General features: G+C 43.3%; 1 protein-coding gene across 1 annotated transcript in view; it reads right to left on the reverse strand.

The window, feature by feature from the left end:
• LOC120388157 (butyrophilin subfamily 1 member A1-like) overlaps positions 1 to 20,490 on the reverse strand; it is a 43,715-nt gene extending 23,225 nt beyond the window's left edge. Inside the window, exons 1-3 of the mRNA XM_039509780.1 lie at positions 20,334 to 20,490; positions 8,186 to 8,206; positions 4,623 to 4,678 (exon numbers count right to left, since the gene is read on the reverse strand). Coding sequence (XP_039365714.1) covers positions 4,623 to 4,644 — 22 coding nt within the window. The 5' untranslated portion in view covers positions 4,645 to 4,678; positions 8,186 to 8,206; positions 20,334 to 20,490. The remainder of the gene's footprint in view (positions 1 to 4,622; positions 4,679 to 8,185; positions 8,207 to 20,333) is intronic.
• Between the last annotated feature and the right edge of the window lie 3,639 nt (positions 20,491 to 24,129).

The raw sequence follows: 24,129 nt of genomic DNA on the forward strand, positions 1-24,129 counted from the left end.
GTAACGGTCTATATTTTGACAGCAGAACACCCACAGACATGATCTCAAAGGGCGTGTTTTAAGGTAAAGCATCTGCTTAAGTTTCTTTTACATTTGGGCTATGCCTATAGAGATTAAAGGAACATGGGTCACTCCTTTCTGAAGAGACGCTGCCCCTTTCACATCCCTTTCACCATGTGCCTAAGGGAAAGAGGGACTGAGTCCCATTCTCACACATGGCACAGCAGTCTTCAATCAAATTTGGCTTGGCCAGATTTCATACCTGAACCTGATGGGACACAAAATGTTTTGAAGTTTTTTTTTTCTCTTTTTTCTCTTTTTCAACATCATTTGGACACCAGAACTGGACACAGTACCCAGTAATGGTCTAAAGGATGCTGTATACAGCAATTCAAAACAAAAACTTTTTTTGTCAAATTAAAAAAACTTGAAAAAAGTAAATTTGAATTAATCAAACTGCTTCAGTTGACACAAACTGATTTTTTTTGTTGTTTTTCTTTTTGATTCAGCCATGATTTGTTTTTTCCCATTTTTTTATTGTCGAAACTTGGAAATAAAATTGCATTTCAAACCAGAAAGCTGAAATTAAACAGTTTCACTTTTTTTAAATGAAATATTTTGAAATAAAACACTCAAAACAAAGCATTTCAAATCTTTTGAAAATTTTCTCCCAAACTGAAACTATTGGAGCAATGCCACACAATTTTGACAAATAGTTTCAGACTCCAAATAATGCATTTTTGGCACACATACACAAATAGAAAATCCCCTTCCCTCCTCCCCGGCCACTAGAGGTGGATCAAGTGTTCAAGTGGTAGTGAACGGTTGGGACACAATTTATCCGAGGTCCTCAACCATTTTGTGTCTCATTGTCTTAAAGGCAGCCTCCCTCCCTCTTCCCTTTCATGGTAGGTATGATTAGCTTGAGTGTTCATACTTGACCAATGTCAGGGTGATGCTCAATAGTGGGTTCTCAGCTCCAGAACTGCACCAGAGTTTATTCTTGGCTGGTTTTAGGGTGCTATGGCAAATGAATCAGATTATTTAAAAATGTCTTGTCCATAAAGTTTTCCTTTTGGGTAGGTTTTATCTTCCAGCAAGTGGAGACAAGTAGGGCAAAACAAAATTTTGCTCATTTTGGGTAATTATTTATAGCTATATAGTACACTCACCTTATAAGGCAATGGGCATAGGCTGTGGGTATCAAAGGCCAGGGCAGGCTAAGCCTCCCCTTGCCCAGGCTGTGGTCCACCCATTTTCCACCCCGAGGCTCCACTTTCCCTTAAGCCAGCACGAGTGCTCGGCTCCAGCTGGCAGCCAGGAGAAGCCTGAAGCAGGGTTAATATCGGGCCAGTGGCCTGAGGTGGCTCTGGGACTGGTGGCTTGGAGTGGAATTGGGGTCGTCCCAGCACTGGGGCTGGCCAAGCATTTGGAGGGTCAGCGGAACGGCCCAGCTCTTGGGGGGACCAGCTTGGCACTTGGAGGGGCCAGTCCAGTGGTCTTGGGGAGCAGCCTGGTGCTTGTGAGGCCATCCAGTGCAGCTGGGGTGGGTGGGCCGCGGCTCCCGGAGGTGGTGGTCTCCAGGCACCTCCAATTGTGGGGGGAGGGGCTTGGGGCTCTGGTGGGTGGGGTGTGTGGCCTCAAGAGGAAGGGACGGGGCCAGTGGGCTAGCCTTCCCAAAGGGGGGATTCACCCAGCACCCATGGCAATGGGCTTTTAATAAATTTCAAAATCTGTATGAGGAGTTTGATATCCAAAACCAAGCTATTATTTTTAATTTACAAATTAATTTTTTTTGGTTTGTTTGTTTTTTTCTTTTTTCTAATGTCAGGTATATGTTAAATGTTTCCTACATTCTAAAACAAAAAAATACTTTAAAAAAAATCTTCCCATAAAGAACGAAACAGATGGGAGTAGATATTAAATGAACAAAAAAATGTATCCAAGGTGGATACAAATCAAAGATTTTATTAAAAAATCAGACTTGTTTAATTTAAATCAATTTTTTTTAAAATTTAAATTTGAAACTTTATTTTTTAACATAAAGCTATTTAAAAATTACATTTGAAATTATAGCTACCTATCTTAAGGACTAAACTTTCTATAATCTATTAAAAGAATTAAAATTTAATAATAGTAATAGTAATAAGAATAAGAATAGTAAAGAAGAATGACAGGTTTGCTGCCAATGTTTTAATGAAAGTCAAACTGGTGGAAAACACTTGCTAAGCACCTGGAATTAGTGTATGGAAGCGCTAAACCAGCTTTTGACAGCAGTAGCCTCTTCTGCATATGCAAAGGGAATATTTTCTTCTTTTCAATTTATTCAACTAGTTCAATTCAATGACAAGTTTATTAAAAATTAGGAAACCTCTTTTTGTGTAAAAATAAAAACTAGGTGTGAAAGAATGAGATCCAGTAGTTCTAAAACTTGAAGGTCATGGTGACTAGAAACAGTAAGTTCAGTTCATTAACTACACAGAATACTTTGTTTAATAAATTAATTAATTTTAAATGTAAAACATGTTTTGATATGTATCTAGCACATGTAAGGATGTTTTATTCTAATAATAATTTTAATATAATTTTTTTTGTGTATTTTAATTGAATGCCAAATTTCCATTCAAATACAGATTGATACAAATCATAAGTAAAAAATATATAATCTAGTAACTAAGAAATGCATCATTCATTATTTTCTCACATAAAAAATGTAAAATTTAAGAATTGGAATAAATATATGTTAAGTGCCTATACACAAATGCAAGAAGCCTGGGAAACAAGCAGGGAGAACTGGATGTCCTGGCACAGTCAAGGAATTATGATGTGATTGGAATAACAGAGACTTGGTGGGATAACTCACATGACTGCAATACTGTCATGGATGGATTTAAACTGCTCGGGAAGGACAGGCAAGGCAGAAAAGATGTAGAGTTCCATTGTATGTAAGAGAGCAGCATGACTGCTCAGAGCTCCATTATGAAACTGTAGAAAAACCTGAGAGTCTCTGGAGTAAGTTTAGAAGTGTGAGCAAAAAGGGTGATGTCGTGGTGGGAATCTGCTATAGACCACCAGAGCAGGGGGATGAGGTGGATGAAGCTTTCTTCAGGCAACTAACAGAAGTTACTAGATCACAGGGCCTGGTTCTCATGGGGGACTTCAATCATCCCGATATCTGCTGGGAGAGCAATACAGCGGAGCACATACAATCCAGGAAGCTTTGGAAAGTGTAGGGGACAATTTCCTGGTACAAGTGCTGGAGGAACCAACTAGGGGAAAAGCACTTAAGGATACCCACACATTATGGCCCCAATCCCACATCCTTCCAGGCAGACCCTGATGCTGTGTGCCCTTAACATCTTTGGAGACTGTTATCAGATTCCCCCCTCAGTCTTTTTTTCTCAAACTGAGGGTCTGGCCCAAAGCATTCAAAGTAATAAACACTTGTTCTATGTTTTCCAAAAGTTCTTTATCCCAGAAACGCCCCATAATTGGATCTGGTCCCCACCCGTGGCTGGTGAAGTGTTGAGTGTATGAGGTTAAGGTGTCATGAAAAGGACAGGAATGCAACAGAAACTGACCCTGAATTAATGAGAGACCAACTGTGTCACCTCCTGTGGCCAGGTTTTTAAAAGCGTTTAGCACCCAACACAACCTTTGAAAATCTGCACCCAAGTTACTCCTGTCTAGGATCAAGCATGATGTCTAAGGGTATGTCTACACTGCAGTCGGGAGGTGCAAAGGCAGCATGTGTAGACATATCCAAGCTAAATTTGATGTAGCTAGCTTGCTAAAAATAGCAATGTTGCCACAGTGGCATGGGAGGCTGCATGGGCTAGCACCTGAGTACAATCCCACCCGGGACCCTAGGTATGTACTAAGTAGCTCAGGTACACCTAAGTAAGCTGTATTGGGTGTGAAATGGGATGTATTGTAGCCCAGAATCCCCTGTAGACTATGTAGTACAAGTCCACCCTTGGGCATTCGCCTGACATCACAGCTTAGATACAGCAGTATAGAGCTGCATGGGGCTATGCTGTGCTTCCGCCAGGGGAATCCTTCCTTGGCCTATTGTAACTATACTGCAGCCATTGTATGTTGCCTTAGTAGTGCATGGGGGCCAGAATCAAGTGTCCTCATTTGCATACTGAGAGTGCATTTAATCCCAGATGTCTTCAGCCTTGCCTATTTTCTGCCTGCACTTTCTATTGTTTACCCTGCATTACTCTGTACTTCTTTACCCCTCACAGGATCCCAGGCATGTTCAGACGCCTTTGTCTCTTGTGTCTGTCTCTTCCTCCCTCCCTCTCTATGCTGGGACAGTTTGTGGGAGGGAGAGTGTAACTGTCTCATTGAAACACACAATGTGGTACGTTTCTGAGTCCAGTTCCTTCCTGCTTTGCTGTTGGGACAGTGCGGCTACACACTGACCCGTAGTGAGCCTCATTGCAAAGTCCAAATCTAACCCTTTAGGAGGAACAATGTTCTTAAAATATTGAGGGAAAATGTAATTTTAATGTCTCAAAAAAAGCTGAAGGGATTTTTCCTAAAATTTCCAAAAAAGTATGGAACCGATTGGCTAATTCACTGGTTACATATTTGTCTGGGAAATTAGTACTCACCAAAACCAATGATCTGCCCCATTTGTTACCTTCTTCAGGATCTCGCCTTCTTTTTCCTAAAATAAAAGTCAGAGATAATATATGAAAATACCCACAGAGATGCAAATAGCAATTATTCATTACCTAAAACTCTACAGAGTTCAGTGTGTCAGTCCTGATGAAAACACTTAAGGATACTTACAGATTATGGCCCCAAACCCACATCCTTCTAGGTCGACCCTGATGCTGTGTGGAACAATTGGCATGATCAAGGCCTATGGTTGCACCAGTGTGTTTGGGATTCCTGGAACACCCATCCTCTAACACCAACTCTTCCCTTCCATCTTCCTCCCAGAGAAAGTCCAGAAGGGCTTTCACCACCACCCAACACCACCACTCAAGAAAGTATTTGAGCAAGAGGATATTGCCCCAATGAGGCAGCGTTAGGTCTCAGACACTGTGGGCATGTCAACACTAAAAACTATATTAGGTCAATTTACAGCCACCACAGCAATTACTGCAGTGGCTGATGTCCACACTACCCTCCTTCGGTCAATGGTGCATGTCCTCGCCATGAGCTCTTCCACTGATCTAAGAGGGACAGTGTGGGGAGCTGAAAGCCAGGATTCTTAGCTCAGCTTGCAGCTCTCTGATGGGAGCCCAGCTACCCTAGGGTTCCTGCCATCTGCCCCCTCCCAGCTCTCCATCCTGCTGTAAGCCCTGCAGCTTCCCCTCCCCCTCCCACACTCTTACTTTCACAAACCCTGGTGGAAGCAGAGCCACCGCCTGGGCACTCGGCTGCGCACTCCCCACCAGGAGCACACCTGCCTCCTGGCTTCCCACCTGCGGCCCTCCCCCACCCCCCACCCCGCTCTCAGTTCCATGCTCCCAACTGGGAGCTTGGCTGCTCTCGGCTGCGCACTCCCCACCAGGAGCACACCTGCCTCCTGGCTTCCCACCTGCGGCCCTCCCCCACCCCCCACCCCGCTCTCAGTTCCATGCTCCCAACTGGGAGCTTGGCTGCTCTCGGCTCTGCACTCCCCGCCAGGAGCATGACAGACCCCTTGCTCTCGGCTCCATGGTCCCCAGCAGGAGTGGGGCAGTTGCCTTGGCTCTCGTCTCCTCAATCCCCACTGTGAATGAGACAACCGGCCAGACTCCCCGTGGGGAGCGGGGAGCCAGAAGTCTCAGTGCAGCTGGGCTCCCAGCATGGAGTGAGGAGATGGGACCCCTGGAGCAGCCCAGCTCCAAGTGGGAAGCGAAGAGCCTGGGCAACAGCCCAGCTGGGAGCATGGAATGGGAAGCATAGGGGCAGCCCACCTTGGAGCAGGGAGTGGGGAACCTGAGCATCAGGCAGTAGCCCAGCTGGGAGCAGGAGGACTTTCTTGTCAATGTTATGGAACTGTGAAATTGCAAAATTGGCAGCCAACAGCCAATGTAAGTAATGCACTATCTACACAGACATTGCATCACTCTAACTAAATTGACATAAGCCCTGTGCCTCTCTTGCAGGCTGACTTATTATGTCTGTGCAATATGGCATTTATACCAGCAGAGCAAGGCTGTAGTGTGTACACTGACATAGTTAGCTCAATATAAGCTGCTTTACATCAACCTAACTATAAAGTGTAGAGCTAAGATAGACATGGCTTAAGACCTTACATTAATGTGAGAGTCAGAAGAAACCTTGTCCTAGCCCTTCTCCAAAGCATAGGGCTTACCAAGGGAAAGAAAACCAAATATCTGCCAAAATTCCTCCTGGTCTTGGAGCATCCTATTTATTGGGTGTGGGGAAATGTTTTCATACAAGCACGGAATCATAGAAGGTTAAGGTTGGAAGAGACCTCAGGAGTTCATCTAGTCCAACCCCCTGCTCAAAGCAGGACCAACACTAACTAAATCATCCCAGACAGGCCTTTGTCAAGTCAGGCCTTAAAAACCTCTAAGGAAGGAGATTCCACCACCTCCCTGGGTAACCCATTCCAGTGCTTCACCACCCTCCTAGTGAAATAGTGTTTCCTAATATGCAACCTAAACCTCCCCTACTGAAACTTGAGACCATTGCTTCTTGTTCTGTCATCTGGTACCATTGAGAACCAGCCAAGCTCCATCCTCTTTGGAACCCCCCCCCCCATCAGGTAGTTGAAGGCTGTTATCAAATGCACCCTCATTCTTCTCATCTGCAGACTAAAGATGCCTAGTTCCCTCAGCCTATCCTCATATGTTATGTGCCCCAGCCCCCTAATCATTTGTGTTGCCCTCCGCTGGATTCTCTCCAATTTATCCACATCCTTTCTGTAGTGGGGGCCCCCAAACTGGACATAATACTCCAGATGTGGCCTCACCATTGCCAAATAGAGGGGAATAATCACTTCCCTCAGAGTGATTATTCCTGGGCTTGGTTTCTAAAGCCAGGTCTCCTTCCTCCTTTGCTCAGCATGGTGATGGGATGGAATTTAAATCTGGATCCAGAGACAAATTTCATGGCTTGTCCATATATAATGCACTGAACCAAAATAATGAAGCCAAAGACCCACAAATATATGAGAGTGCGAGTCAAAATTGGTTCCAATTTGGAGCCTGTTTCTAGTAATAATTTATGCCATTTGCAAGTAGTGGACCAAAAACTGCAGGTCCTCCTCACCAAACATTTCCTTGATGCCAATTTCAGTGAAGACTGAGTAAGTGGTTTGATATAGCATCGTAGCCATAGTCCATTGCACACAATGCAATAAATAGAAACATTAATTTAAAACAATGGTCAATAAAACAGATACAATTTTTTTAAAACATAAGATTAACACTTCCTTAAAATCAGTTACATCTTTAAAATCACCACCCCTAAAACAATACACAAAATTAAGTTAAAAAAATAAAGAAAGAGGAATACATTAATTAGGTCAGAAGTAGCCTATATATCACGTACATTATTTACGCAGACTTTGGCCTTATATTGTAAATATGAATAAAGTTTAAAAATGTAAAAGGAAGATTTTCCAATTTGAACAATAACAACTTAAGATGATAATGATGATAACAATGGGGACAACAATCGTGACAATGAGAATCTTGTTTTGTAGGGCTAAGTTAGGCTCAATCATTTTTTCTGTAGAACAAGACAAATATAGAAGGTCATTAGTTACTGAAAATATCCAACACATAGATTTGCCCTGATTCAATAGTGTCTTTCCATTTTAAAGATACAGAACCATTTTAGATTGTTTGGGGTCTTTTGTGGTGTGTATTTTCTGAAACCATAATTAAAATTATTTGAAAAAATGAAATGGATGAAATGGTTATCCCACTGAGTCACCAATAAATCCTGACCACAAACTGACTTTGTAGGTTTGGATGGTCAGGAATTTATTAAACCCTCTGCAGAATTCCCTCATTTTAGGTACTAAAAATACACCTGTTCTCCTTTGACTTTCCTTAAAATTGTCACAGTGCCTAAAAGTGCCACAGTGTTGCCTGCAGCTCACCAATGGTTCTTAACTTTGATTATTATGATATTACTTATAGTGAATAATAATAATAAACATGTGATGTGATTGAAAGTAGAGAACAAAAAAATGCAGACTTACCAGTGCTCTTCTCAAGACTTTCTGGGGGAAAAAAGAAAGAACATATTTTACACCTTGTTTCCTCTAAACTGTGCATTGGTACGTGTGTCCTGGGGTGGGAAATAGATCAGATGCCCCAGTGAAGGAGAGAGTGTGCCCACATTAACTAATCAAATAATTTCCATTGTGACAAAATGAGTATTTCCTCTACCTCATAAGAATCATTTGTGTCTTTTTCCTATGCAGAAAGCGTGACTTTTTTTGTGTTCTTTAGCTAATCTCTTCTTTTCTTGAATGTATTTCGGCAAATCATAGAATCATAGAATTTAAGATCAGAAGGGACCATTATGATCATCTAGTCTGACCTCCCGCAAGATGCAGGCCACAAAAGCTGACCTACCCACTCCTGAAATAATTCTCTCCCTTGACTCAGCTGTTGAAGTCCCCAAATCCTGATTTAAAGACTTCAAGTAGCAGATAATCCTCCAGCAAGCGACCCCTGCCCCATGCTGCGGAGGAAGGCGAAAAACCTCCAGGGCCACTGCCAATCTACCCTAGAGGAAAATTACTTCCCGACCCCAAATATGGTGATCAGCTGAACCCCGAGCATGCGGGCAAGACTCTCGAGCCAGACACTCAGGAAAAAGACTTTCAATATCCCAACATTGACCCTCGGTACTAATTACCAGTGGTGGCACGTTATTGACCTATTGACTAAATCACGTTATGCTATCAAACCATTCCCTCCATAAACTTATCAAGCTTAATCTTAAAGCCAGAGAGGTCCTTTGCCCCCACTGTTTCCCTCGGTAGGCTGTTCCAGAATTTCACTCCCCTGATGGTTAGAAACCTTCGTCTAATTTCAAGCCTAAACTTCCCGACTACCAATTTATATCCATTTGTTCTCGTGTCCACATTAGTACTGAGCTGAAATAATTCCTCTCCCTCCCTGGTATATTTAAAGAGAGCAATCATATCTCCTCTCAACCTTCTTTTGGTTAAGGAAAACAAACCGAGCTCCTCAAGTCTCCTTTCATACGACAGGCTTTCCATTAATCGGATCATTCTAGTGGCCCTTCTTTGTACCCGTTCCAGTTTGAATTCATCCTTCTTAAACATGGGAGACCAAAACTGCACACAGTACTCCAAATGAGGTCTCACCAATGTCTTGTATAACGGGACTAGCACCTCCTTATCTGTACTAGAAATACCTTGCCTAATGCATCCCAAGACCGCATTAGCTTTTTTAACGGCCACATCACATTGCTGACTCATAGTCATCCTGAGATCAACCAGGACTCCAAGGTCCTTCTCCTCTTCCGTTACTTCCAACTGGTGCGTCCCCAGCTTATAACTAAAATTCCTGTTAGTCATCCCTAAATGCATAACCTTACACTTCTCACTATTGAATTTCATCCTATTACTAATACTCCAGTTTACAAGGTCATCCAAATCTCCCTGGAGGATATCCCGGTCCTTCTCCGAATTGTCAATACCTCCCAACTTCGTGTCATCTGCAAACTTTATCAGCCCAGTCCTACTTTTGGTTCCAAGGTCAGTGATAAATAGATTGAATAAGATCAGACCCAAAACCGAACCTTGAGGAACTCCACTGGTAACCTCCCTCCAACCCGACAGATCATCTTTCAATATGACCCGCTGCAGTCTCCCCTTTAACCAGTTCCTTATCCACCTCTGGATTTTCATTTCGATCCCCATCTTTTCCAATTTAACCAGTAATTCTTCATGCAGTACCATATCAAACGCCTTACTGAAATCAAGATATATTAGATCCACCGCATTTCCCTTGTCTAAAAAATCTGTTACTTTCTCAAAGAAGGAGATCAGGTTGGTTTGGCATGATCTACCTTTTGTAAAACCATGTTGTAATTTGTCCCAATCGCCATTGACCTCAAGGTCCGTAACTACTCTCTCCTTTAATATTTTTTCCATGACTTTACATACTACAGATGTTAAACTAACAGGCCTGTAGTTATCCGGGTCACTTTTTTTCCCCTTCTTGAAAATAGCAACTATATTAGCTAATCTCCAGTCAAACGGTACAACCTCCGAGTTTACAGATTCATTAAAAATTATCGCTAATGGGCTTGCAATTTCACTCGCCAATTCCTTTAATATTCTAGGATGAAGATTATCCGGGCCACCTGATTTACTACCGTTAAGCTGTTCAAGTTTGGCTTCTACCTCGGATACTGTAATTTCCAACCTTGCACCTTCATTCCCATCAGTCACTCTGCCACTATTCCTAAGCCCTTCATTAGCCTCATTAAAGACCGAGGCAAAATATTCGTTTAGATATTGTGCCATGCCTGGCTTATCCTTAATCTCCACTCCGTTTACAGTTTTAAGCGGTCCCACTTCTTCTTTCTTGGTTTTCTTCCTATTTATATGGCTAAAAAACCTTTTACTATTGGTTTTAATTCCCTTTGCAAGGTCCATCTCTACCCAGCTTTTGGCCTTTCTCACTGCATCCCTACACCCTCTGACCTCAATAAGGTAGGTTTCTTTGCTGATACCTCCCATTTTCCACTCCTTGTACGCTTTCTGTTTTTTCTTAATCACCCCTCTGAGGCGCTTGCTCATCCAGCTCGGTCTAAAACTGCTACCTACGGACCGTTTTCCCTTTCTCAGGATACAGGCCTCTGACAGCTCCTGCAACTTCAACCTGAAATAATCCCAGGTGATGGGATGTGAAGGATAAGTGCACTGTGTTTAAGGAAACAATAAAAGCCCCTACACACATGCTAACCAGCTTCCCGGAGGTTATCCTGAAGTCCCTGAGAGTCATGGGTTCTTAGAACCTCACATCCCTGAGGCACCTAAAAATTGGGGTGGGGGGGTCACACAGTTCATAGCTTATGCAGGCTGAGCTCATTGCATGCACCAGGGGCTCCTTGAATCTTTCCATCACCGCACAACTCCCTGTGGGACCCCATCCCATTCCCCTCTATTACAGGGACTCCCTGCAGCCACCCAACCTTTCCCCCAGGCCAGTGGCTCTATGTGTCCCTCCTTCAACTCTGTCCCTATGCCAAGTGCCCCATTGACCCTCCATGCCAGGGGTTCTGTGTGCAGCCCCCTTACCCTTCTCTCCACATGCCACCCCATCCCCACCTTCCCACCCCCACAATCTTTTTCTCCTTTCTCTCTTCTTTTCTTTCTCTTTCACTGTTTCACTGTTTTTAAATTCTATTCAGACATGGGGCAAAAATGAGATGAGGGAGTTGTTATGCCAAAAGGTGTTATTCATGCTATCAACTGGGTCTTTGACCTACAGACAATTACGGAGATGGTTGAAAGTGCCAGCTCTGCTATCCAGGTGCCAGACAATCCATGTGTTCTCCATTCCTCCTTTCCAATTTTCAGATTTCACCAAAATTGACAGGGTTCTGCCCATTCCCTGAAATTCTGGAATTGATTGGATGCAGCGTTCAAAAATAGTCATATTACATCTATTAATGCATAGGTCTGAAAATTTAAGGTATGTTAAAGAATAGTTAACCAAGACTGCTGTGTAGGTTTGCAAAGTTAGGCTAAGAGAGATAATAAAAATGTTAGCAAACAAAATTAATGTGAAAATCTGCAAATTTTGCCATCTCACCGTTCACCTCCTTTCCTAGATCATTTATGAAGATGTAGAACAGCATAGATCCCCATATAGAGCCTTGGATGACCCCACTATATACTGCTTTCTCTTGTGAGAACAGACCATTTATTCCTTCACTTTCTTTCCTGCCTTTAAACCACTTACAAATCATAAGTAAAAACTATATAATCTAGTAACTAAGAAATGCATTATTCATTATTTTCTCACATAAAAAATGTAAAATTTAAGAATCGGAATAAATATTTGTTAAGTGCCTATACACAAATGCAAGAAGCCTGGGGAACAAGCAGGGAGAACTAGAAGTCCTGGCACAGTCAAGGAATTATGATGTAATTGGAATAACAGAGACTTGGTGGGATAACTCACATGATTGCAGTACTATCATGGATGGATATAAACTGTTCAGGAAGGATAGGCAGGGCAGAAAAGGTGGGGGAGTTGCGTTGTATGTAAGAGAGCAGTATGACTGCTCAGAGCTCCGGTATGAAAGTGCAGAAAAACCTGAGAGTCTCTGGATTAAGTTTAGAAGTATGAACAACAAGGGTAATGTCGTGGTGGGAGTCTGCTACAGACCACCAGACCAGGGGGATGAGGTGGACGAGGCTTTCTTCCAGCAACTAACAGAAGTTGCTAGATCACAGGCAATGGTTCTCATGGGTGACTTTAATCACCCCGATATCTGCTGGGAGAGCAATACAGCGGTGCACAGACAATCCAGGAAGTTTCTGGAAAGTGTAGGGGACAATTTCCTGGTGCAAGTGCTGAAGGAACCAACTAAGGGAAAAGCTCTTCTTGACCTGCTGCTCACAAACAGGGAAGAAATAGTAGAGGAAGCAATAGTGGATGGGAACCTGGGAGGCAGTGACCATGAGATGGTCGAGTTCAGGATCCTGACACAAGGAAGAAAGGAGAGCACTAGAACAGAGACCCTGGACTTCAGAAAAGCAGACTTCAACTCCCTCAGGGAACTGATGGGCAAGGTCCCCTGGAAGAATAACATGACGGGGAAAGGAGTCGAGGAAAGCTGGCTGTATTTTAAAGAAACCTTATTGAGGTTGCAGGAACAAACCATCCCGATGTGTAGGAAGAAAAGTAAATATGGCAGGTGACCAGCTTGGCTTAACAGTGAAATCCTTGCTTGTCTTAAACACAAAAAAACAGCTTACAAGAAGTGGAAGATTGGACAAATAACCAGGGAGGAGTATAAAAATATTGCTCAGGCATGCAGGAGTGAAATTAGGAAGGCCAAATCACATTTGCAGTTGCAGCTATCCAGAGATGTTAGGAGTAACAAGAAGGGTTTCTTCAGGTATGTTAGCAACAAGAAGATAGTCAATGAAAGTGTAGGCCCCTTGCTGAATGAGGGAGGGAACCTAGTGACAGAGGATGTGGAGAAAGCTAGTGTACTCAACGCTTTTTTTGCCTCTGTCTTCACAGACAAGGTCAGCTCCCAGACAGCTGCACTCTGCATCACGGTATGGGGAGGAGGTGACCAGCTCTCTGTGGAGAAAGAAGTAGTTTGGGACTATTTAGAAAAGCTGGACGAGCACAAGTCCATGGGGCCGGATGCGCTGCATCCGAGGGTGCTAAAGGAGTTGGCCGATGAGATTGCAGAGCCATTCACCATTATCTTTGAAAAATCATGGCGATCGGGGGAGGTCCCGGATGACTGGAAAAAAGCTATTGTAGTGCCCATCTTTAAAAAAGGGAAGAAGGAAGATCCAGGGAACTACAGGCCAGTCAGTCTCACCTCAGTCCCTGGAAAAATCATGGAACAGGTCCTCAAGGAATCAATTCTGAACCACTTAAAGGAGGGGAAATTGATCAGAAACAGTCAGCATGGATTCACCAAGGGCAAGTCATGCCTGACTAACCTAATTGCCTTCTATGATGAGATAACCAGCTCTGTGGATGAGGGGAAAGCAGTGGATGTGCTATTTCTGGACGTTAGCAAACCTTTTGATAGAGTCTCCCACAGTATTCTTGCCAGCAAGTTAAAGAAGTATGGGCTGGATGAATGGACGGTAAGGTGGATAGAAAACTGGCTAGATGGTCGGGCTCAATGGGTAGTGATCAATGGTTCCATGTCTAGTTGGCAGCCGGTATCAAGTGGAGTGCCCCAAGGATCGGTGATGGGGCCGGTTTTATTCAATATCTTCATTAACGATCTGGAGGATGGTGTGGACTGCACCCTTAGCAAGTTTGCAGATGACACTAAATTGGGAGGAGTGGTTGATACGCTGGAGGGTAGGGATAGGATACAGAGGGACCTAGACAAATTAGAGGATTGAGCCAAAAGAAATATGATGAGGTTCAACAAGGACAAGTGCAGAGTCCTGCACTTAGGACGGAAGAATCCCATGCACTGCTACAGACTAGGGACCGAATGGCTGGGCATCACTTCTGCAGAAAAGGACCTAGGGGTTACGGTGGATGAAAAGTTGAATATGAGTCATAGATTATTAGGGCTGAAAGGGACCTCAAAAGATCATCTAGTCCAACCCCCTGCTTGAAGCAGGACCAATCCCCAAATAGCCCCTTCAAGGATTGAACTTACAACTCTGGGTTTAGTAGGCCAATACTCAAACCACTGAGCTATCCCTCTCCCCTTTGTTGTGTGTGCCCTTGTTGCCAAGAAGGCTAATGGCATTTTTGGTTGTATAAGTAGGGGCATTTCCAGCAGATCGAGGGATGTGATCATTCCCCTCTATTCAGCACTGGTGAGGCCTTATGAGGAGAGGCTGAGGGAACTGGGATTGTTTAGCCTGCAGAAGAGAAGAATGAGGGGGGATTTGAATGCTGCTTTCAACTACCTGAAGGGGGGTTCCAAAGAGGATGGATCTAGACTGTTCTCAGTGGTAGAAGATGACAGAACAAGGAGTAATGGTCTCAAGTTGCAGAGGGGGAGGTTTAGGTTGGACATTAGGAAAAACTTTTTCACTAGTAGGGTGGTGAAGAACTGGAATGGGTTACCTAGGGAGGTGGTGGAATCTCCTTCCTTAGAGGTTTTTAAGGTCAGGCTTGACAAAGCCCTGGCTGGGATGATGTAGTTGGGTTTGGTCCTGCTTTGAGCAGGGGGTTGGACAAGATGACCTCCTGAGGTCCCTTCCAACCCTGAGATTCTATGATACTATGAATCTCCAGTTTTCTAAAAAAAATAGATAAATATCTGAAGAAACAAACTGATGTTTAATATTTTTAAATCTGAAATCCAAATTGTATCAAACTTTTCCCTTTTATAGCTAGTGGGGAGGGATTGCTCAGTGGTTTGAGCATTGGCTTGCTAAGCTTAGGGTTGTGAGTTCAATCCTTGGGGGGCATTTAGGGATCTGGGGCAAAAAATATCTCTGGGGCTTAGTCTTACTCTGAGCAGGGGGTTGGACTAGATGATCCCTTCCACCCGTGATGTTCTGTGAGTTTTATTCAGAATAAATGGTTTTGATACAAGCTCATTTGGCCATTAGGGTAGGGTTTGAAACATACCTATGGGAGTTCTGAATGGAGAAAGCTGGGAGAGAAGGTAGCCTGTCATAACAGAGATATCAGTGTACCCATTGCCCTTCCTCATATGCACAATGATTTATCAGAGTCAAAATAGTGAGTTACTGAAAAAGTGAGAGAGTATCTGTGTCCAGGTTCCCTCTGAACTCTGGGGTACAGATGTGGGGACCTTCATGAAAGACCCCCTAAGCTTACCTCTACCAGCTTAGGTTAAAAACTCTCCCAAGGCACACATTCTTCCTTGTCCTTGGATGAATACTGCTGCCACCACCAAGTGAGTTAGACAAAGATTCAAGGAAAAGAACTACTTGGAGTTCCTGTTCCCCCCAAAGCCCCTTCACCCCCTTTCCTGGGGAGGCTTGAGAATAATATACCAACCAAATAGGTTAACAAAGTGGGCACAGACCAGCCCTTGGGTTTTTTGGACACTAAAAACCAAACAGGTTCTTAAAAGCAGAACTTTATTATAAAGAAAAAGTAAAAAGCACCTCTGTAAAATAATCAGGGTGGAAGGTAATTTTACAGGGTAATCAGATTAAAACACAGAGAATTCCCCTCTAGGTAAAACGTTAACATTACAAAAAAACAGGACTAGACCTCCCTCTTAGCCTAGGGAAAATTCACAAGCTAAAACAAAAGATAATCTAATGCATTTCCTTCCTATTACTTACAATTTGTAATCTTAGATGCTTAGTTCAGATATGGCTTTAGAAGATGTATTTTCCCTGCCCTGGTTCCTCAATGACCCGGAGAGGACACACAAAGAGAGACAAAACAAAACCTTCCCCCACAGATTTGAAATTATCTTCTCCCCTCATTGGTCCTTTTGATCAGGTGCCAACCAGGTTATTTGAGCTTCTTAACACTTTACAGGTAAAGGAGGGATTTTATGCTACCCTTAGCTGTATGTTTATGGCAACCTGTTATAAGCCCCAGTTCAGCAAATTATCCACATAAATCACTTTTAAGTTCAGAATGTGTTTTGCTGAAAAGTAATGGTTTGCTGAATTGGAGTCATTGTAAAGGCACATTTCCCTCCATACCATCAGCCTAGTCAGGGGAGAAAGGCTGAAAGCAAAACATAATAAGATTCTTATGATGTATGTATTGAAAACTGCTTATCATTATCCCTGGCTTTACATTCTCAGGGGTTTTCCTGGTCCTGCTTGAAGGCAGGGGTCTCAGTAAAAAAGCATGAGATCAGAGTCAGTGTGCAACCAGCCAGCCTTGGCTAAGGTTGGGTGAATTGTACTTCTCTGTTTTTCAGAGAGTAGCCTGCTTTGTCCCTCTCTGGTTTTGGTTCATGTGTGTTGTCCTTCTGAAAGATAAGCAATAAAGTTGTGTTATGTTGCAACCTTCCAGCAAAAGTTTTTATGTTTTTTATTTAACTCCTCTGTATATATGATGTGAACTGGACAGTTCTGCAAGTCAAGACGTTTCTATTTGAAATAACATGTGAAAGCTTTCAGTCCATTTCACTGCACGGTGCTGCAGAAAAAGGCTTTTGAGGGGAAACAGAGTTCCTGGATGGGAGTTTTATGTGTGGCTGGCTGTGTAATTGTATTAGTTAAATTGTTATTTATGGCAGGGATGCCCAGATCCTTGGATAAGCACTTTTTTTATTTTATTTTGGTCCCTTGAAATGTGTGGTAACTACTTATGATAAACAATCTGTTCCGTCTTGTATTTAGCTGTGACACTGCCAGTAAGTTTCCAGAGCTGAAGAAGAGCTCTCAGTAAGTTTGAAAGCTTCTCTATCTCACCAACAGAAGTTACTCCAATAAAAGATGCTTCCTAACCCACCTTGGCTTTCTAATTTTATTTCTTTATTTGTAATTTATGGCAGGGAAACCAGATCCTTGGATAGGCACATGTTTTATTTTATTTATTTTATTTCATGTTTTTTTTTAAAGCTAAATAAAAAAACCACAACTAAACAAAAAAGTTGCTGAATTCAGGACCCAGCAAGACCGTTTTGCATTTACAGGACAAATCAGTGATACTGTTTATTTATTAAATGTACACGAGGGAACAGAGGTAACAAACAAACATAAACCACTCCCTTCTGCAGAAATCTTGGTCCAGGCACTGCCAACCTGTCCTGACTGGCAGCTGTTTGGGCTTCTGTTTCTCTTTCTACAGACACACTGCTTCAGAGACTCCTCTTTCTGCCCCAGTCCCTGAGTTTTTAGCTGTGGACATGGGTGAGAGTGGCCCCCAGCCCATGTCTCCACCCTTGGACCTTACAACCTGGCCAGGTGAAGGGTCCACAGCTCCCCAAAGCTGCCCACATGGCTCTAACCATGACCCAGCTCTGGGTCCCAGCCTGACCTGGGGGCAGGGCCTTTTTGGATGAAGAGCCACAGCCGCCGGGCCGTGGTAAGAGCTGCCTGGACACCTATGGGGAGCTGCAGTCCCTCCACCTGATGTGGGTACAGGGGTGGTGGACATGGGCCAGGAGATGCTATCAGTCCTCCCCCATAGCTCTGTGGGTCGCTTTTATCGATCTGGGCCTGTGGTGAAAAGAGGACACAACACGCCCACCCGCTTTCAAAAGTGGGTAGATCATTGCCCCTTGGCGTCCCTTGCTCTGGCACCCTTGCTTAGGGGTGTTTATTTAGCTCTGACTCTCTGAGTAAATTTCCTAGACCTGAAGAAGAGTGCTGTGTAATATCAAAAGTTTGTATCTCTCTCTCTGGATTTTCCCATATTTGAGCATAGTTGCTATGTCAGCCTAAATTTTAACTGTAGACTAAGCCAGAGACACAAGGCCTTGTCTACATAGGGACACTCAGGACAAATAATCTGACTGAATTTTTTAAGTGGATTAATTCCTGATGTGGGTGCTCTTATTTACAATTCAAATGACTTTAATTTGACTTTATTTTGGTTTAATTTAATCTACTTTAATTCTTAATGAGTTCATCCACACAGGAATTTAATGCGGTTTAGCTAATTGACTTTAAATTCACCCCTTTAGTAAATTCAAAAAAATTTCTGTGAGTGCTTGTGTATGTACAAGCCAAAGAAGACTGATTTTACCACACAGATCCCATAATAGCACTCCAGGGGACCTTATTGTGTGATATCTTCAACCTTTTCTGTGGGGCGTTTTGTGCTGGGGGATTATCCATCAATGACTGTAATGTGCTAGCCATTTGCACCTTTCACCATAACAATATACACTTTCTTTCTTAGGCAGATAAAACAAACAAACATTATTATTATTTTAAAGTATTTACCAAATAAATAAGATGAACCTGTTTTAGCCTATGACCTGTCTGTGACTACTCATTATTAATGATGTATGACTGGTCAGCAGTTGGAATTGTTTCTGGTTTCTGATTGGATGCCAGAAAGATTTTAAACAGAAGAATAACAAATGTATCTAACTTTTGAGATCTGTGAACACTCTCTGGAATATTTGGCAGCTGCCATAACAAATAGCATAATCCCATGAGTAACAGCAGACTGAGCACAGTGCTTTTATCCACAGAAATATTTAGGAAGTTTTTTTTAAATATATTTGACCTGTACATGTTATTATAACACATCCTTATAGAGCAAATCAGACATAGACAATATTATTATTATTATTATTACAACAAAATTTGATTTCATAGAACACCAACAGCTGAAGATTTCAAGTACTTTAAAATGGCGGATATATTTTATCATTCTTATTTTGAATCTGGTGGCACTAAAGGCTGAAGCTGTTAACACGTGACTTACCTGAAATCAAAAGATGAATCATCAGAAGAGATGGACTATAACCTTTGCACAGAGGTGGATTAAGATATATGGGGTCCTGAGCACAAAAACATTGGGGCCACCACATCCTGCCCCTGCCACAGTGCCCTACTCTCTGCTCCTCACCTTCCCCCCCAAGGCCTCACCCCCTGGCCTAGCCAGACCTAGAAGCCAGGCTGTGGTAAGAGCTTCCCAGGGAGCCTGGGCCACTGTGGAGAGCCCTGTACCCTCTATCTGCTCTGGGCAGTGTGCCCCAGGGGGCTGGGACATGGGTCAGAAGCTTCTCTTGGGCCTCAAACCCCCCGCCCAGGGCAGGTGGTGGGTCAGGGGCTCACTACGTACCTGGGCTCACTCAGTGGCTCTTACCACAGCCAAGGACAGTGGTCCCCAAACTATGGGGCACGCCCCCTCTATGGGGAGACAGAGGAATGTTTGGGGGTGCAGCTGGGGCCAGCATGGGGCAGGGGAAGTTCAGGTCAGCTCCAGACAGGAGGAGGGACTCAGCCCAGCTCTAGGGGGGCCAACTCTCCAGGATTGGCCTGGAGTCTCCAGGAATTAAAGATTAATGTTTAATTAAAGATTAAGTCATGTGAAGAAATCTCCAGGAATACATCCAACCAAAATTGAAAACCCCAGCCAACTCTACACCACATGGGGTAGGGGGCCCTCAGACCAGTTCTTCGCAGTGCCCGGGATGGGTGGGGAGAGGCTTGAGCCAGCTCTGTGTCATGCCGGGGTGGGAAAGCCAGATCTGTGTGGGGGCAGGGGGAGTAGGCTCACCCTAACACAGGCTCCATCTTCTGACCGAGTCAGGGGACAGCCCTCAGGGGGAGACAAGGAACAGGACATAGGGATGGGGGGCAGAAGAGGAGGAACAGGGGGTGGGGTCAGAGTTCTAGCACTCTTGCGGGGCCCCAAAATTGTCCAGGGCCCCTGGGCATGGACCCCATGGGCCCATGTGATAATCTACAACTGCTTCTGCATTCTGTTCTATCTGCTAGTTAACCCTCAACTAAATAAAAGAGGAAAATATCAGGAAGAGGTGATACATTTGTTCAAAGAATCACAATCATAGAATCATAGGACTGGAAGGAACCTCGAGAGGTCATGAAGTCCAGTCCTCTATCAAGCATTCTTCCATCTATGAACTCAGCTATAGATTCAAGGCACCGTTTTCCTTACTGTGTCCCCCGAGCCAATGAGCATAAATAGTTAGAGCTCCCTTGAAGTGAACGCAGCCACACCCCTCAACACAAGCAGAGGATTTGACATTAAAACAGAAGCTCTTACCTTTTTTCAAAGCATTAAACTGGATGCCCAATCCAGAAGGTTCTCCGTCCCTCGATGCCAGATGCGGGGGCTCCAGTGTTAATAAAACCAAGGGATTAAAATGGGATTTGAGAGTGTGCCTGTGAGGAATGGATTGCACACTTTGAATACAAAAGGACTGAACTCTGACCAATGAAAGTGAAAGCAAAAAGTGTATGTTAAATATTAACCCTTCTGTTGTTCTGGAGTTTATGTGTCTTTTCCAGGAAAGGTGGCCCAGAACCCTCATGCTATTTCAGTGCTTAGATGGGAATACCTTTTATATCTGTAACAAACACACATTTAACAAACCATGTTAAAACAACCTCGATATTGGGGGTTACATACAGACATGGGAATCCCAGGCTGGGCAATATTGAAGGGAGATGAAATTCACCCCATCTCTATCAAAAACAGATTAATAAGTTAGAGGGAGGTAATCCTCTCCTCCCCTCCCTAAATATCTCAACAGAGTTTGATGAGGTATGGACACTCTGGATAGCCAGCAAAGGAGGTCACTATGAGTTCAAAAAGGATAATGGGGAAACATGGACTGAAATATGTAAAACGATGGCAGAGGCAGAGATTTTAAAAAGTAATAATAAGGGTAGAATATTGAAATTAATGGATATGGCAGTGAGTTGCCTTAGACAATATGCCTTGAAATTGGCAGAGCAAGTCATAGAAGACCCAAGACAATTAGAAGAAGTCACAGAGCACTGGAAAGCACGGGAACAGAATAGAAAATGAGGAACTGCTGTAGACAATCTGCATAAAAGAGAAGTGGCATCCCCCATAATAAATCTTGTTTGGCGACAGCAGATTTCAGGTAATTGTGCAGTGCCTGAATAATGGGGACAGAAATGGAAAAAGGTGCCCTGAGCAAAATTAAAAGATGGAAAATGGAATGATTGGACTGGTTGCTGAAATGGGGACCTTGGGAATGACCCAGACAAAGAGCCACCAAGCAATCCATGGGCAGGGTGCGCCATACTGCAACCATCACTGTATGATGGGAGCCAGGTTCTGGTAAAACCTAAACCGAGACCTAGGCTGGTGTCTGTCAGAATGGGAGAAATAAGTTCTCAGGAGGGAGAAGTAGCAAACAGTACTTTCACCAGATTGGTAAATCAGATGAAGGAGAAAATGGAGCAGTTAACAGAGTAGGAGGCAGGAGGTGTGACTTGATTGCAGGGGAGTGGATAAAAAAGAATCTCAATGTCAAAAGCTAAGAGTGAGCAGGTTAACACCCAGAATTGAAGCATTAACTCATGGAGTTGCTCAGAAATGATTAACTGCAGCAGGGAAGGGCACTCCGGCAGTCCACTTGGCATGGAGCCAAAAGCAACAGATACTGGGAGAACAAATTCAGGCTTTGCAAGAGCAGGTAACAACTCCAAGTCTCCTCTCAGAGGGACATCAGGGTCTCCCTCACACTGCAAAAGGGGAAGACATCAGGAAGAGGGGTGAACCGCACCACCCGTGCTCATAGCTCCATGAGGGAGCCGCCAGCTAACGTCCCCAGCTGGTCATGTAACCAAGATGGAATACAAGTTGGCCCACCAGGGTCCCTCACCCTCTGTGGCTGGTAGAAGGTGCTGCCACTTGGGTATTGGGGTGGGACACGAGCGTGGGGAAATGAAGAGTGTGGAGCACGAGCGTGTAAAGATGGTCCCGTGGCATGGTTCAGAAGTGAACCGGCTGCAAAACGTGCAGCTGGCTCGGGGTACGAAGGAGTGGGGGCCAAAAACAAGAGAAATATAAAACAAGAGAAACAAAGTTATGTTAACTAACTTCAGCTGCATCCCACAGACCAAAGACACCAAAAGATATCGACGCACAGTGAAAGAGCCCCTGGGCATCAGGAAAAGAAAAGTGGAGTGCTTTATATATAACAGAGTGGTCATTTACACCTCAGTCTACCATATATAGACAATTGAGTACTCAATCATCTACAGAAACATCATAGAAACCATTAGCTTGGCCAGGTCTAACTGTTATTTAAACTGTAAATTACTGAGCAAAGTAAATTCATGTGCCGGTGGTTTTAAATCTTTGTCACTGAAATATGAATGAATTTGGCTACTGTGTAAAAGCAACTTTCTTAGTGCTGTACAAATCTTTGTTAGTTAATATACTAGCATTTCATCAGGAATGTGCACTAGACTCAAGGCCTGGGCAAAAGACTATTCTGTAGTCTGGTATCTCTCAAAAGAGGAGACTCCAAACTCTAGATGAAATTTTTGGGTATATTGCAAGATTATCTGAATCTGGAGACTTATTTGGAACAGCGTAATATGGAAAATATATGTATATAAATGTAACAAAACATTAAATATTTTGACCACCAGGTGATGGAAGCTGTCTCTGAACCTGTAATTCATGGTATTAAGGGTCTGGCTATTGGAGAACCAGTACACCATTTACAAAATGCATGACATTGCTAAACTGTTTAACCAAATACTGTTTAACCAAACACAAGTCAAAATTAAACAAACTAATTGCAGTAAACAATATGAAGGCAAGGAAAATACAAACTGATACATAAATTTGTTGTATCACTTATGAGAGTTACATAATAACGACAATAACCAACTCATCAGAGAACATTTAAAAGAGAGAGAGATAATTGCCTCACCTTATTATTTATAAACAGCTAACTGGCATCACCCTAAGTGTATAACAAAAAAAAAAGGTGAAATGTACGGTATAGATTGTATAGACCATTTCCCTGTTAGTACCAGTCATAATTTTTGAGTCAGTAACACTGTACTTAACTAAGGCACATGTTGTTCAGAACAGTCTTGTTCAGTGACTGGTTACCAATATTGAATTTTGACATAGCAATAGTTGATACATTTGTTACTGTCCATTCAGTAGGTCATCTGGAAGACAGCATCTACAAAAAACAACTGGATCTACATCAACTACTGGTCTATTATGGAGCAGTGACACCATGGCTCCATAAAGAGAATCACACCATGGCTTGTTATGCCAGAAATGTTGTTGAGCCTGGAACTCATTTGTGTGGCCACAATGATTCAGGTCAATCCAATGGAATAGAGAAGCTAGTCACTCCTGTCTCCTGCCAGCGAAACTTACCAGATGGTAACAACCAGCAATAAGGGTAACTTATAACATGGATGGACATGGAAGGCCTCATTTGTGATGTCACTACTCCACATTTCCGTTTTACTCCTCATATACATATCACTGTGGAACACACTAATAATGCCTGTCCCAGTATTTCAGAACAACTCTAACACTACACCTGTCAACTAAAGTCCCAGACCTAACATTGCCAGGACGAGTATATGGTACTAAAACTATTGAAGGAAGGAAACTGTGCACAGGTTGTATGAGGGAATGTACAGACCAAAGGACAGCTGGGGCATGAATGTGTGGATAACACAAGGTGGCCATATAACAGTGGTTAGCCCACTCGGTCATGTTCAGTCCATACATGATGCTATTCCGGGATAATGGGTAAATATCCTCCCCATAAAACAGACAAAAAGCAGGGGAATGTAATAGAAAGAGAGGCTGGAGCATGGGGCCTAGTGCATGGGGCCTGAGGCTTGAACCACAGTCAGCAATGCCAGGCCATGCTACGAGCCCTGTAGCCATGTCATAGACCATACGCTTGCTTACAAGTTCACCATCCGTTACATGAACTTGGCAAAGGTACTATTAGCATGGCTAAAACACAGGCACTCCTAAGAAGTACTTGTCACTCGATATTAGTATAAATATGTTCCAGGAGGCTAGCATAGATACA

Source organism: Mauremys reevesii, linkage group 22 (genome assembly GCF_016161935.1).
Source record: "Mauremys reevesii isolate NIE-2019 linkage group 22, ASM1616193v1, whole genome shotgun sequence".
NCBI lineage: Eukaryota > Metazoa > Chordata > Testudines > Geoemydidae > Mauremys > Mauremys reevesii.